Here is a 13,951-nt window from a genome sequence, read left to right on the forward strand (position 1 = left end):
AGGACTCAGGGATCCGGGAATTCCTGCAGGGACGGCGACGAAATCCCGGGATTTTTTGGGTTCAGGAATCCAGGGATTGGGACAAACCCCTCAAATCCACCCGAACCCCCAGCCCCCGAAATTCCCAAAAAAACCCGCCGCTCCCATCCCAAAAAAACCACCCCGAAAATTCCCAAAATTCCCACCGGGGGCCCCTCCCCCCGCCCCTCCCCCTTCTCCCGCCCCTCCCCTGCTTTTTTTTCTGCTTTTTTCTGCTTTTTTCCTGCTTTTTCCTGCTTTTTTCCTGCTTTTTTTTTTTTTTTCCCGCTCCTCCTCCCGGGATCGCTCCCGGCCATGGAAGGCTCGGGACCCCCGGGGGGGGCGCGGGGGTCGCCGCCCCCCTGAAGGCTCGGCGGGAAAGGTGAGTGAAAAATGGGGGAAAATCGGGGAAAAAACCGGGAAAAACCGGGAAAAACGGGGCGGGACGGCGAAAAATTGGGGCGAAACGGCGAAAAAACGGGATAAATCGGGTTAAAATCGGGATGGAACGGGATAAACCAGCGGAAATCGGGATAAAATGGGGGAAAAATGGGATAAAATGGGGGAAAAATGGGGTGAAGTGAGGGGTAAAATGGGGATAAATCGGGATAAAATCGGGATAAAATCGGGATAAAATCGGGATAAACCGCACCCCCCCCGGCTTTTCCAGCGGCGACCCCTCCCAAATTTTCCAGCTTTTTTAACCCTTCCCTGGAAAAACCGAGGGCGCCTCCAAACCTTGGGGGTTTTGGGGTTTTCCGGGGAATTTTGGGGATTTTGGGGGTTTTTCGGGGTGGTTCCAAGCCCTCGCCGCCTGCCATAAATCCGCCGTGTCATCCAGGTGGGGCTGCTCCAGGTGTGCCTTTTCCAGGTGTTCCCGGCGCTTTTCCCTCCCCTCCCCCCATTCCTGGGATTTTCCCAATTTTTTCCCCAATTTCCCCCCCAAATCCGTGCTAAAACCCGCACTTTGGCGGGTTTATATTTCCATTTTCCCGCGGTTTTCCCCGGTTTTTCCCGGTTTTTTCCCCCTCCCGGCACCTGCAATTCCCGATTTTTTTTTTCCCGAGCAGGGCGCGTCCTTCCCGCGTTGCGGCGGCGCCGCGCTTGGAATTCTCACCCCTAAAATCCTTTAAAAAACCCCTCAAATCCCCCCAAAAATCCCATTTTTTTCCCCAAATCCCCACCCCCAGGGGACAAGGCACGGCGCTGGCATTGAGGATTCCCACCGGGAATTTATTCCCGAGGAAAATCGGGATAAAAATGTGGATTTTCCCTATTTAAAAAATCAGATTTTTCACTCTAAACCAGCCCGGAATTCCAATATTTTCATTTTTCCCGGGAATTCTGCAGCCCCGAGGGGGATTTGGTGGCTAGAGCCTGAAAATTTTGCTTTTTTTCTGAAGGAAAATCCTGTTTTTTTAAGGAAAAATGGGATTTTGGAGGTGTTTTGACCTTTAAAATGAAACATTCCTGGGTTGCTCCATCTTTTTTTTCCTGGAAAATCCCTCCAAAATCTTGGAATTTTGGGCCTGGCCCTGCCCAGTTCCAACTTCTCCCTCAGGATTTTTGGGAATTTTGGGCCTGGCATTTCCCAATTCCCATTTTTCCCCCTAAAACCTTGGAATTTTGTGTTCAGCACTTCCCTCTTTCCAACTTTTCCCTCAGGAATTTTAGGAAGTTTCACTTCGGCCTACCCCAAATCCTCCTTTTTTCCCCTAAAATCTTGGAATTTTGTGCCTTGTACCCCCCAGTTCCCACTTTTTCCTCCAAAACCTTGGAATTCTGTGTTCAGCACTTTCATCTTTCCCACTTTTCCCTCAGGAATTTTGGGAATTTTGGGCCTGGATCACCCCAAATCCCATTTTCCCCCCTCAAATCCTGGGATTTTAGAGCTTGGCCTACCCCAAATCCCACTTTTTTTCCCCTAAAATCTTGGAATTTTGGGCCTAGCCCTGCCCAATTCCCAATTTTCCCTCAGAAATCTTGGAATTTCTGCCCTGGGCCTGCCCAAATCCCACTTTTCCCTCAGGAATTCTGGGAATTTTCAGCCTGGCCTACCCCAAATCCCATTTTCCTCCTAAAATCTTGGAACTTGGGGCCTGGCCCTGCTCAAATTCCACTTTTCCCTCGGGAATTTTGGCAAATTTGTGCCTGGAACATCCCAAATCCCACTTTTTTCCCCTAAAACCTTGGAATTCTGTGTTCAGTACTTCCCTCTTTCCTGCTTTTCCCTCAGGAATTTTGGGAATTTTGGGCCTGGAACACCCCAAATCCCATTTTTCCCCTAAAATCTTGGAACTTCGGGCCTGGCCCTGCCCAAATCCCACTTTTCCTTGGGAATTTTGGGCCTGGAACACCCCAAATCCCACTTTTTCCTCCAAAACCTTGGAATTCTGTGTTCAGCACTTCCCTCTTTCCAACTTTTCCCTCAGGAATTTTGGGAATTTTGGGCCTGGCCTACCCCAAATCCCATTTTCCCCCTAAAATCTTGGAATTTCAGGCCTGCCCTGCTCAAATTCCACTTTTCCCTCAGGAATTTTGGGAATTTTGTGCCTTGTACCCCCCAGTTCCCACTTTTCCCTCCAAAATCTTGGAATTTTGGGTTCAGCACTTGCCCCTTTCCAACTTTTCCCTCGGGAATTTTGGGAATTTTGGGCCTGGCCTACCCCAAATCCCATTTTCCCCCCTAAAATCTTGGAATTTTGGGCCTGGCCCTGCTCAAATCCCACTTTTTCCTCAAGATTTTTGGGAATTTTGAGGATTTCAGGCCTGGCCCATCCCAATTCCCAACATTTTTCCTTGGAATTCTCTGGGAAATTCAGGAAAAGCCGAATTTTCCTCAGCCCAGAGGATTTTTGGGACAGGAAAAATTCCCAGGAATTTGAGTCCAGGGGATTTTGGGATAAAGGGAAATTCCCAGGGATTTCAGGGAGGTTTGAATTAGTTTTAACTTTAATTCGTTTTTATTAATTACTTCTTTGTCCTAATTAATAGGATTTATGTAATAATTGGTTTAATTTATATTATTCTAGGTAATATTAATTATAATAAATTCTATTATTTTAATTAGAAATAATTTTATTCCTCTTATTTTAATTCTTATTTTTTCCACTTATTAATTTTGTTTATTAATTATTATTATTAATTTCAATTAATTTTTATTTTAAATTTATTCTCTTATTCATTGCAATTACTATTTTAAAGTTTATTCTAATAATTTATTTTTATTTTTAGGGGATTATTATTATCATTATTTTAAATTTATGTTTATTTTGAATTGATTATTAATTCTAATTTGAAAATTATAATTTTACATTTTACCATTATTATTCTGAATTTATTCTCATTAATTTTTTATCAATTCAATTTTAAATTATTATTTTCATCATTTTTAATGACTTTTTTCAATGCATTCATATTTTAAATTCATTCTTTTATTTCTATTATTTTAATTTTCAATATTGTAATTTTTATTATTGTCATTTTAATATTTTTAATAATTTTATTATTTTTATTTGAATTGTTTTAATTATTTAATTTCAATTACTTTATTCCCATCATCTTTATTTTAATGTCATTATTTTTCATTTCCTTTTAAATTCCTTCTAGTTCTGAATTGACCTTAATTTTTAATTATTAATTATTTTAATGAATTCTTTGAATTCCATTCTTTTGAATTATTTTTAATTTGAAATTCATTATTATTCCATTTATTAATGTTTAATATTTTGATTTATTCTCATTTTAATTAGAATTTTAAAATTGTTTAAATTTATTCAAATTTTAATCAAATTCCTCCCAAACAATTATTGGGAAAATCCATTGGAAAATCATCCCAAACCCCAAAAAATATAGGAAAATAATTTTAAAAATTGAAAATATTTGGGAAAATCATCCATTAAAAAAAAACCCCAAAATTGTGGGAAAATCATCTCAAGAATCCCCCCCAAAAAATCCCAAAATCCCAATAAAACCTCACCCAATCCATGGGAAAATCATCCCAAAAAAATCCCTGGAATAATAACAACAATTTCTCCCCATTTTTCCATGGATTTCTCCCATTTTTTCCCAAATTAATCCACATTTCCATGGATTTCTCCCATTTTTTCCCAAATTAATCCACATTTCCATGGATTTCTCCCATTTTTTCCCAAATTAATCCACATTTCCATGGATTTCTCCCATTTTTCCCCAAATTAATCCACATTTCCATGGATTTCTCCCATTTTTCCCTCTCAAATTTGGGATTTTCTCAACATCTTACAATTACAACTTGATCCTAAACCTGCTTTTATCCCAAATTCTGCCACTTTCTCACAGATTTATCCCAAATTCCTCCATATTTTCTGGATTTAATCCCATTTTTTCCCAAATTCCTCCATATTTTCATGGATTTCTCCCCATTTTCCCCAAATTCCTCCATATTTTCTGGATTTTATCCCAATTTTTCCCAAATTCCTCCATTTCCCCCCAGATTTCTCCCCATTTTTCCCAAATTCCTCCATATTTTCTGGATTTAATCCCATTTTTTCCCAAATTCCTCCATATTTTCATGGATTTAATCCCATTTTTCCCAAATTCCTCCACATTTTCTGGATTTAATCCCATTTTTTCCCCAAATTCCTCCATATTTTCACGGATTTCTCCCCATTTTTCTGAAATTCCTCCATTTTTTCATGGATTTCATCCCATTTTTTTCCATAATTCCACCACATTTCCATGGATTTTCCCCATTTTTCTCTCTCAGATTTGGGATTTCTCTCTCAGCTGAACTTCCTCAACATTTTGGGCTGGAATCTTGACCCTAAACTCAGTTTTAACCCCAAAACTCAACCAAATCTCCCAAATTCCTCCATTATTTTTCCAAATTCAACCACATTTCCATGGATTTCTCCCATTTTTCTCCAAATCCACCACATTTCCATGGATTTCTCCCGTTTTTCCTTCTCAGATTTGGGATTTCCTCTCCATGGATTTTTCTCAACATCTTGGAATTAAAACTCAGTTTTAACCCTAAAACTCCACAGAATCTCCAAATTTTCTCTTGTTTTTATTTTTTTTTTCTAATTCCACCACATTTCCATGGATTTCTCCCATTTTTCTCCATCTCCATCCCACTTTTCCTCCTTAGATTTGGGATTTCCCTCTCAGCTGAAGTTCCTCAACCTCTTGGGCTGGAATCCTGCCCCTAAACTCAAATTTTAACCCCAAAACTCAAACTTTTCACCCCAAACCTCACTTTTAACCCCAAAACTCAAACTTTTAACCCCAAAACTCAAACTTTTAACCCCAAAACTCAGATTTTTAACCCCAAACCTCACTTTTAACCCCAAAACTCAAAATTTTAACCCCAAAACTCAAACTTTTAACCCCTAAACTCAAACTTTTCACCCCAAAACTCAAACTTTTCACCCCAAACCTCACTTTTAACCCCAAAACTCAAATTTTTAACCCCAAAACTCAAACTTTTCACCCCAAACCTCACTTTTAACCCCAAAACTCAGTTTTTTTAACCCCAAAACTCTGATTTTTCACCCCAAACCTCACTTTTAACCCCAAAACTCAGATTTTTCACCCCAAAACTCAAACTTTTCACCCCAAACCCCCGCGCCTGACCCCGTTCCCCCTTCCCCCGCAGCTTCCCGTTCCCCCGACGATGGACAGGCTGCTGCTGCCTCTGCTCCTCTCGGTGACCGCCAGCGCCCCGGCCGCGCCGCCCTGCCCCAAGCGCTGCTCGTGCCAGAACCTCTCGCCCTCCTTCACCATCCTGTGCACCAAGACCGGGCTGCTCTTCGTGCCGCCCGGCATCGACCGGCGCACGGCCGAGCTGCGCCTCATGGACAACTTCATCACCGTGCTGCGCCGGCGCGACTTCGCCAACATGACGCAGCTCATCCACCTGACGCTGTCGCGCAACACCATCAGCCAGATCATGCCGTACGCCTTCGCCGACCTGCGCGGCCTGCACGCGCTGCACCTGGACAGCAACCGCCTGACGGCCATCGCCGAGGACCACTTCAAGGGCTTGGTCAACCTGCGGCACCTGATCCTGAGTAACAACCAGCTGAGCTCCATCTCGCCCGGGTCGCTGGACGATTTCTTGGAGACCATCGAGGATTTGGATTTGTCCTACAATAATCTGGTGGATGTGCCGTGGGCGACGGTGGCCAAGCTGTCCAACGTCAACACGGTGAGTTTGGATCACAACCTGATCGAGTTCGTGCCCGAGGGGATTTTCTCCAACCTCCACAAGCTGGCCAGGTTGGACATGACGTCCAACAAGCTGAAGAAGATCCCGCCGGACCCGCTCTTCTCGCGCATCCCCGTCTACGCCAAATCCAAAGGCTCCCCGCTGACCTCGCTGGTGCTGAGCTTCGGCGGCAACCCCCTGCACTGCAACTGCGAGCTGGTGTGGCTGCGGCGGCTGACGCGCGAGGACGACCTGGAGACCTGCGCCTCGCCGCCCGAGCTGATGGGCAAATACTTCTGGAGCATCCGCGAGGAGGAGTTCGTCTGCGAGCCGCCCATGATCACGCACCGCACGCCCCGGCTGGTGACGGCCGTGGGCCGCAGCGCCTCGCTCAAGTGCAAGGCCGTGGGCGACCCCGAGCCCTACGTGCGGTGGATCGCCCCCGACGGCAAGTTGGTGGCCAACACCTCCAGGACGGTTTCCTACGAGAACGGGACCTTGGATATCTTGGAGGCGGCGCTGGGGGACCAGGGAACCTTCACGTGCATCGCCTCCAACGCCGCCGGCGAGTCGACGGCGCCCGTGGAGTTCCGGGTGACGCCGGAGGGCAACGGCACCGAGTGCGAGGAGGAGGAGGAGGGCAAGAAGGCGGGCACGGCTCGGCCGGAGCCGTCGGATATCCTGATTTCGGCCAAATCCAGCTTTTCCAACGACTCCAGGCTGGAGAGGGGGGACAGGGGCGGGGTGGTGGTGGCCGAGGTGACGGCGACGTCGGCCTTGGTGCGGTGGCCGCCGCAGGAGGAGCTGCAGGGGCTGAGGATGTACCAGATCCAGTACAACAGCTCGGCCGACGAGATCCTGGTTTATCGGTGATTTTAGCCCCAAAAATGGGGGGGGGGGGGGAGAAACGGGGGGGGAATGGGAAAGAGGGGTGGAAAATGTGGAAAAATGTGTGGGAAATGGGAAAAAGAGGATGGGAAATGGGGAAAAGAGGATGGGAAATGGGGAAAAACGGGTGGGAAATGGGGAAAAAGGGGATAAAATGAGAAAAACCGGGTGGAAAATGTGGAAAAATGGGAGGGAAATGTGGAAAAGAGGATGGGAAATGTGAAAAAATGTGTGGGAAATGGGGAAAAATGGGTGGGAAATGTGGAAAAAGGGGATAAAATGGGAAAAAACGGGTGGAAAATGTGGAAAAATGGGAGGGAAATGTGGAAAAGGGGATGGAAGATGTGGAAAAGAGGATGGGAAATGTGAAAAAAGGTGTGGGAAATGGGGAAAAACGGGGGGGAAAATGGAAAAAGGAATGGAAAATGTGGAAAAGAGGATGGGAAATGGGGAAAAACGGGTGGGAAATGTGGAAAAATGGGAGGGAAATGTGGAAAAGAGGATGGGAAATGTGAAAAAATGTGTGGGAAATGGGGAAAAACGGGGGGGAAAATGGAAAAAGGAATGGAAAATGTGGAAAAGAGGATGGGAAATGGGGAAAAACGGGTGGGAAATGTGGAAAAATGGGAGGGAAATGTGGAAAAGGGGATGAAAAATGTGGAAAAGAGGATGGGAAATGTGAAAAAATGGGTGGGAAATGGGGAAAAATGGGTGGGAAATGTGGAAAAAGGGGATAAAATGGGAAAAAACGGGTGGAAAATGTGGAAAAATGGGAGGGAAATGTGGAAAAGGGGATGAAAAATGTGGAAAAGAGGATGGGAAATGTGAAAAAACAGGTGGGAAATGGGGAAAACCAGGTGGGAAATGGGGAAAAGGGTATGAAAAATATGGAAAAGGGGATGGGAGATGTGGAAAAACAGGTGGAAAATGTGGAAAAGGGGATGGAAAAGGTAAAAAAACAGGTGGGAAATGTGGAAAAATGGGTGGGAAATGTGAAAAACAGGTGGGGAATGGGGAAAAACAGGTGGAAAATGTGGAAAATGGGTGGGAAATTTGAAAAAGGGGATGAAAAATATGGAAAAGAGGACAGGAAATGTGAAAAAATGGGTGGAAAATGTGAAGAAAACAGGTGGAAAATGTGGAAACGTGGGTGGAAAAAGTTAAAAACAAACGGATGGAAAATGTGGAAAAGGGTCTGAAAAATATGGAAAATGTGACAGACAATGTGGAAAAGAGGATGGGAAGATGGGAAAATATGGAAAAGGGAACGGAAAATGCGGAAAAGGTGATGGAAAATGTGAAAAAATGGTTGGAAAATGTAGAAAAGAGGCTCGAAACAGGGAAAAAGGGTTGGAAAAAGGCTGAAAAAACAAGGGAAAAAGAGGCAAAAAACCATGGAAAAGTGGCTAAAAAAACCAGGGAAAAGTGGCAGGAAATCATGGAAAAAGGGATGGAAAATGGGCTGGAGAACTGGGAGACAGGGATGGAAAATGGTGTGGAACATACAGAGAAAAGGGCAAAAAATATGGAAAAAAGGCTGAAAACCATGGAAAAACGGCTGGAAAACTGGGAAAAGTGCTTGGAAAATGTGGAAAAAAGGGATGGAAGAAGGAGAACTGGGGGATAGGGATGAGAAAGGGTCTGAAAAATTGAGGGAAAATGGCCTAAAATTGTGGTGAAAAAATGGAAAAATACGGCAAAAAAAGGTTGAAAACCATGGAAAAGTGACTGGAAAACTGGGTGGAAAACATGGGAAAAAGGGGGTGGAAAAGAGTCTGGAAAATAGGGAGAAAAGGATGAAAAAAACATGGAAAAAACACAGAAAAATATGAAAAAATGTGTAAAAAACGTGGGGAAATGTGGGAAAGAAGGGGTAAAAATCCCAAAATATGAGAAAAAAGGTTGGAAAATAGGGAAAAGTGGCAGGAAAATTGAGTGGAAAATGTGGGAAAAAAAGGATGGAAGAGGTGATGGAGAACTGGGAGATAGGGATGAGAAAGGGTCTGGAAAATAGGAAAGAATGGCCAAAAATAGGGGAAATTGGGTGAAAACCATGGAAAAAAGGTTGAAAACCATGGAAAACTGGGTGGAAACCATGGGAAATTGGGTGAAAACCATGGAAAAAAGGTTGAAAACCATGGAAAACTGGGTGGAAACCGTGGGAAATTGAGTGAAAAACCTGGGAAAAAGAGATGGAAGAGGTAATGGAAACCTGAGAGATAGGGATGCGAAAGCATCAGAAAAATAGGTGAAAATGGTCAAAAAACATTGGGAAAGGGCAGGAAAACATGGAAAACAGGTTGAGAACCGTGGAAAACTGGAATTAAAACCAACAGAAACTGGGTGAAAACCATGGAAAATTGGGTGAAAAATGTGGGGGAAAAGAGATGGAAGAGGTGATGGAGAACTGGGAGATAGGGATGAGAAAGGGTCTGGAAAATAGGGAAACTGGCCAAAAATATTCGGAAAAAGGAAGGAAAACATGGAAAACTGTGTGAAAACCATGGAAAACTGTGTGAAAACCATTGAAAACTGTGTGAAAACCATGGAAAATTGGGTGAAAACCATGAAAAAAAGGTTGAAAACCATGGAAAACTGGGTGGAAACCATGAGAAAAAGAGATGGAAGAGGTGATGGAGAACTGGGAGATAGGGATGAGAAAGGGCCTGGAAAACAGGGGGGAATGGTCAAAAATATGGGAAAAAGGCAGGAAAACATGGAAAAATGGGTGAAAACCATGGAAAACTAGGTGAAAACCATGGGAAAAGAGATGGAAGAGCTGTTGGAGAACTGGCAGGTAGGGATGAGAAAGTATCGGAAAAATAGGGAGAAAATGGTCAAAAACCATGGAAAAATGGCTGAAAAACGTGGAAAAAATGTGGAAAAACATGGAAAGAATGTGGGAAAAATGGGAAAAAATGTGGAAAAATCCCCAAAGAAGGGGGAATCCATGGCCAACTCCGTTCCTGTTGTCCTTGCAGGATGATCCCGGCCCCCAGCGCGTCGTTCTCGCTGTCGGAGCTGGCGCCGGGCCGGGACTCCGAGCTGTGTGCCAGCGCTTCTCGACGCGGGCGCCGCCGCGGCCGTGCCGCTCGCTGCAGGCGCAGTTCCTGGGCGGCACCATGATCATCGTCATCGGCGGCATCATCGTGGCCTCGGTGCTGGTGTTCATCTTCATCCTCCTGATGAAGTACAAGATCCACAACAACCAGCCCAAGGCCAAGGGCAAGGCCCACGTGTGCTCGCAGACCAACGGCTCCCAGGGCGGCTCCGCGGGCACCTCCAGCTCCAAGCTGGAGCAGCTGGAATGTTCCGGAAGCGCGGGCAAGGGGAGGGCCGGGGACTGGGAGGGGGACAAAGGGGAAGGGGCCGAGGTGGGGTCGTGATGGGGGAGGTGGGGTGAGGTCGGGTCTGGAGGTGCAGAACTGGTCCTGGAGGTCCAGAACATCTCCAGGAGATCCAGAATTGGTCCAGAATGGATCCTGGAGATCCAGAATTGATCCCTGAGGTGCAGAACTGATCCTGGAGGTTCAGAACCTCTCCAGGAGATCCAGAATTTATCCTGGAGGTCCAGAATTGGTCCAGAACTGGTCCTGGAGGTCCAGAACATCTCCAGGAGATCCAGAATTGATCCTGGAGGTCCAGAATTGATCCCTGAGGTACAGAACTGATCCTGGAGGTGCAGAACTGGTCCTGGAGGTTCAGAACATGTCCAGGAGATCCAGAATTGATCCTGGAGGTCCAGAATTGATCCTGGAGGTTCAGAACCTCTCTGGGAAATTCAGAATTGATCCTGGAGGTTCAGGACTGGTCCAGAATGGATCCTGGAGGATTGATCCTGGAGGTCCAGAATTGATCCTGGAGGTCCAGAACATCTCCAGGACCTCCAGGATTGATCCTAGAGGTTCAGAACTGGTCCTGGAGGTCCAGAATTGATCCTGGAGGTTCAGAATTGATCCAGAATTGATCCTGGAGGTTCAGAACATCTCCAGGACATCCATACTTGATCCTGGAGGTCCAGAATTGATCCTGGAGGTCCAAAACATCTCCAGGAGATCCAGAATTGATCCAGAAGGTTCAGAACTGGTCCTGGATGTTCAGAACCTCTCTGGGAAATTCAGAATTGATCCTGGAGGTTCAGAACATGTCCAGGAGATCCAGAATTGATCCTGGAGATCCAGAACCTCTCCAGGACATCCAAAGTTGATCCAGAACTGATCCTGGAGGTTCAGAACTGGTTAAGAATGGATCCTGGAGGTCCAGAATTGATCCTGGAGGTCCAGAACATCTCCAGAAGATCCAGAATTGATCCAGAATTTATTCTGGAGGTCCAGAATTGATCCTGGAGGTTCAGAACTTGCCCAGGATATCCAGAATTGATCCAGAATGGATCTAGGCAATCCAGAATCGATCCAGGATTGATCCTGGAGGTGCAGAATTGATCCAAGAGATCCAGGATTGATCCTGGAGGTGCAGAACCTCTCAGTGAGATCCAGAATTGACCCAGAAGATGCAGAATTGATCCTGAATTGATCCAGGAGATCTTGACTCGATCCAGAACATCTCCAGGACATCCAGAATTGATCCTGGAGGTCCCACATTGATCCTGGAGGGCCAGAACCTCTCCAAGAGCTCCAGAACATCTCCAGGATCTCTGGAATTGCTCCAAGGACACCTCTGGATCAATTCCAACCCCTCCAGAACCATCCGGAACGTCTCCAGAACCATCCAGAACTTCTCCAGAACCTCTGGGACTGCTCCAAGGACCCCTCTGGATCCATTCCAAGGCTTCCAGAACCTTTGGAACTGCTCCAGAACGGCTCTGAGAACCCCTCTGGATCCCCTCCAGAACCTGCAGAACTTCTCCAGAACCTCTCCAGAACCTCTGGAACTACTCCAGAACCTCCAGAACGGCTCCAGGACCTCCAGAACTTCTAGAACTTCTTCAGGACCTCCAGAACCTCTCCAGAACCTCTACAGGACCACCGGAACTCCTCCAGAACTCCTCCAGAACCTCCAGAACGGCTCCGAGAACCCCTCTGGATCCCCTCCAGAACCATCCAGGACCTCCAGAACCTCTCCAGGACCTCCAGAACTTCTCCAGAACCTCCAGAACCTCTCCAGGACCTCCAGAACTTCTCCAGAACCTCCAGAACCTCTCCAGGACCTCCAGAACTTCTCCAGAACCTCTCCAGGACCCCTCCAGGACCTCCGGAACCGCTCCAGGACCCCTGTGGATCCCCTCCAGAACCATCCAGGACCTCCAGAACTTCTCCAGAACCGCTCTGAGGAACGTTCTGGATCCCCTCCAGGACCTCCAGAACTTCTATAGGACCTCCGGAACCGCTCCAGGACCTCCAGAACTCCTCCAGAACGGCTCCAGGACCTCCGGAACTCCTCCAGAACTTCTCCAGGACCTCCAGAACCGCTCTGGGACCCCTGTGGCCGCAGCCGAGGCTTCCAGAACGTTCCAGGACCTCCAGAACAGCTCCAGGACCCCTCTGGATCACCTCCAGAACTTCTCCAGGACCTCCAGAACCATCCAGAACTTCTCCAGAACCTCTCCAGGACCTCCGGAACTTCTGCAGAACCGCTCTGGGACCCCCGTGGCCGCAGCCGAGGCTTCCAGAACGTTCCAGGACCTCCAGAACCTCTCCAAGGACCCCTCTGGATCCTCTCCAGGACCTCCGGAACCTCTCCAGGACCCTCGTGGCCCCAGCCGAGGCTTCCAGAACGTTCCGGGGCCCCCCGCGGGCCCGGCTGGCCCCGGGAGCGTCGCTCTCGTCTCTTTTTAAGCTCAGATGGTTTCAAAGTTTCAAAGATATTTTTTTAAAGCTCCTCGTCCACGGACGCCCCCTCGGGAATTCCCGGGGAATTTCGGATCCCCCCGAGCCTGCCAGTCCCAAAGGGGATTTAATTTAATTTTAATTTTAATTAATTTTTAATTTAATTTCAACTCCGAGTGGCTTTTTGGGGGTTTGGGGTGGGGGATTCCAGGAGGTCCTGAAAAAGAAATAAATAAATGGGGAAAATGGGGAAAATTGGGGAAAAAATGGGGAAAAACTTTGGGGGAAAATGGGGAAAAAAGGGAAAAACGGGAAGAGAAATGGGGGAAAATGGGGGGAAATAGGGAAAAATTGGGAAAAATGGGGAAAATTGGGAAAAATGGGGAAAATTGGGAAAACTTGAGGGAAAATTGAGGGGAAAATGGGGAATAAATGGGGGAAATTGGGGAAAATGGAGGAAAAATGGGGAAAATTGGGAAAAATGGAGGGAAAATGGGGAAAATTGGGAAAAATGGAGGGAAAATGGGGAAAATTGGGAAAAATGGAGGGAAAATGGGGAAAATTGGGAAAAATGGAGGGAAAATGGGAAAAATTGGGAAAATTGGAGGAAAAATGGGGGAAATTGGAAAAAATTGGGAAAAATGGAGGGAAAATTGAGGAAAAAGTGGGGGAAATTGGGGAAAATTGAGGAAAAAGTGGGGGAAAATGGTATAAATTGAGAAAAAAATGGGGGAAATTGGGAAAAATGGGGGAATTGGGAAAAATGGAGGAAAAATGGGGGAAATTGGTAAAAATGGGGGGAAAATTGAGGAAAAATGGGGGAAATTGGGAAAAATGGAAGAAAAAAAGGGGGGGGAAAGGGAGGGAAGGGAGGAAATGGGGAAAAAAGAGGAAAAATGGGATTTGAGGAATTCTGGGAATGCTGGGGGAGACAATCCAGAGAATTTTAGGGGAAAATTTGGGGAAAATTGGGAAAAAATAGGGGGGAAATGGAGGGAAAGGGGAGGGGAAAGGGGGAAATTGGGGAAAAAAGGGGGAAAATGGGAAAAATGGGGGAAGGAGGAGATCG

The 13,951-nt window shown here is 46.3% G+C and overlaps 1 protein-coding gene across 1 annotated transcript; it reads left to right on the forward strand.

The window, feature by feature from the left end:
* Nucleotides 1-276: 276 nt before the first annotated feature.
* LOC120508197 (leucine-rich repeat and fibronectin type III domain-containing protein 1-like protein) lies at nt 277-7,081 on the forward strand. The gene is made up of 2 exons (XM_039721568.1): nt 277-400; nt 5,657-7,081. The coding sequence occupies exon 2, from the start codon at nt 5,675-5,677 to the stop codon at nt 7,079-7,081; it is 1,407 nt and encodes a 468-aa protein (XP_039577502.1). The 5' UTR covers nt 277-400; nt 5,657-5,674.
* Nucleotides 7,082-13,951: the final 6,870 nt, after the last annotated feature.

The sequence above is a fragment of the Passer montanus genome, unplaced genomic scaffold, assembly GCF_014805655.1.
Source record: "Passer montanus isolate IOZ18808 unplaced genomic scaffold, ASM1480565v1 scaffold458, whole genome shotgun sequence".
NCBI classification, from domain to species: domain Eukaryota; kingdom Metazoa; phylum Chordata; class Aves; order Passeriformes; family Passeridae; genus Passer; species Passer montanus.

Coding starts and splice junctions, on each gene's coding strand:
- LOC120508197 (XM_039721568.1), top strand. CDS start 5,675: ATGGACAGGCTGCTGCTGCCTCTGCTCCTCTCGGTGACCGCCAGCGCC.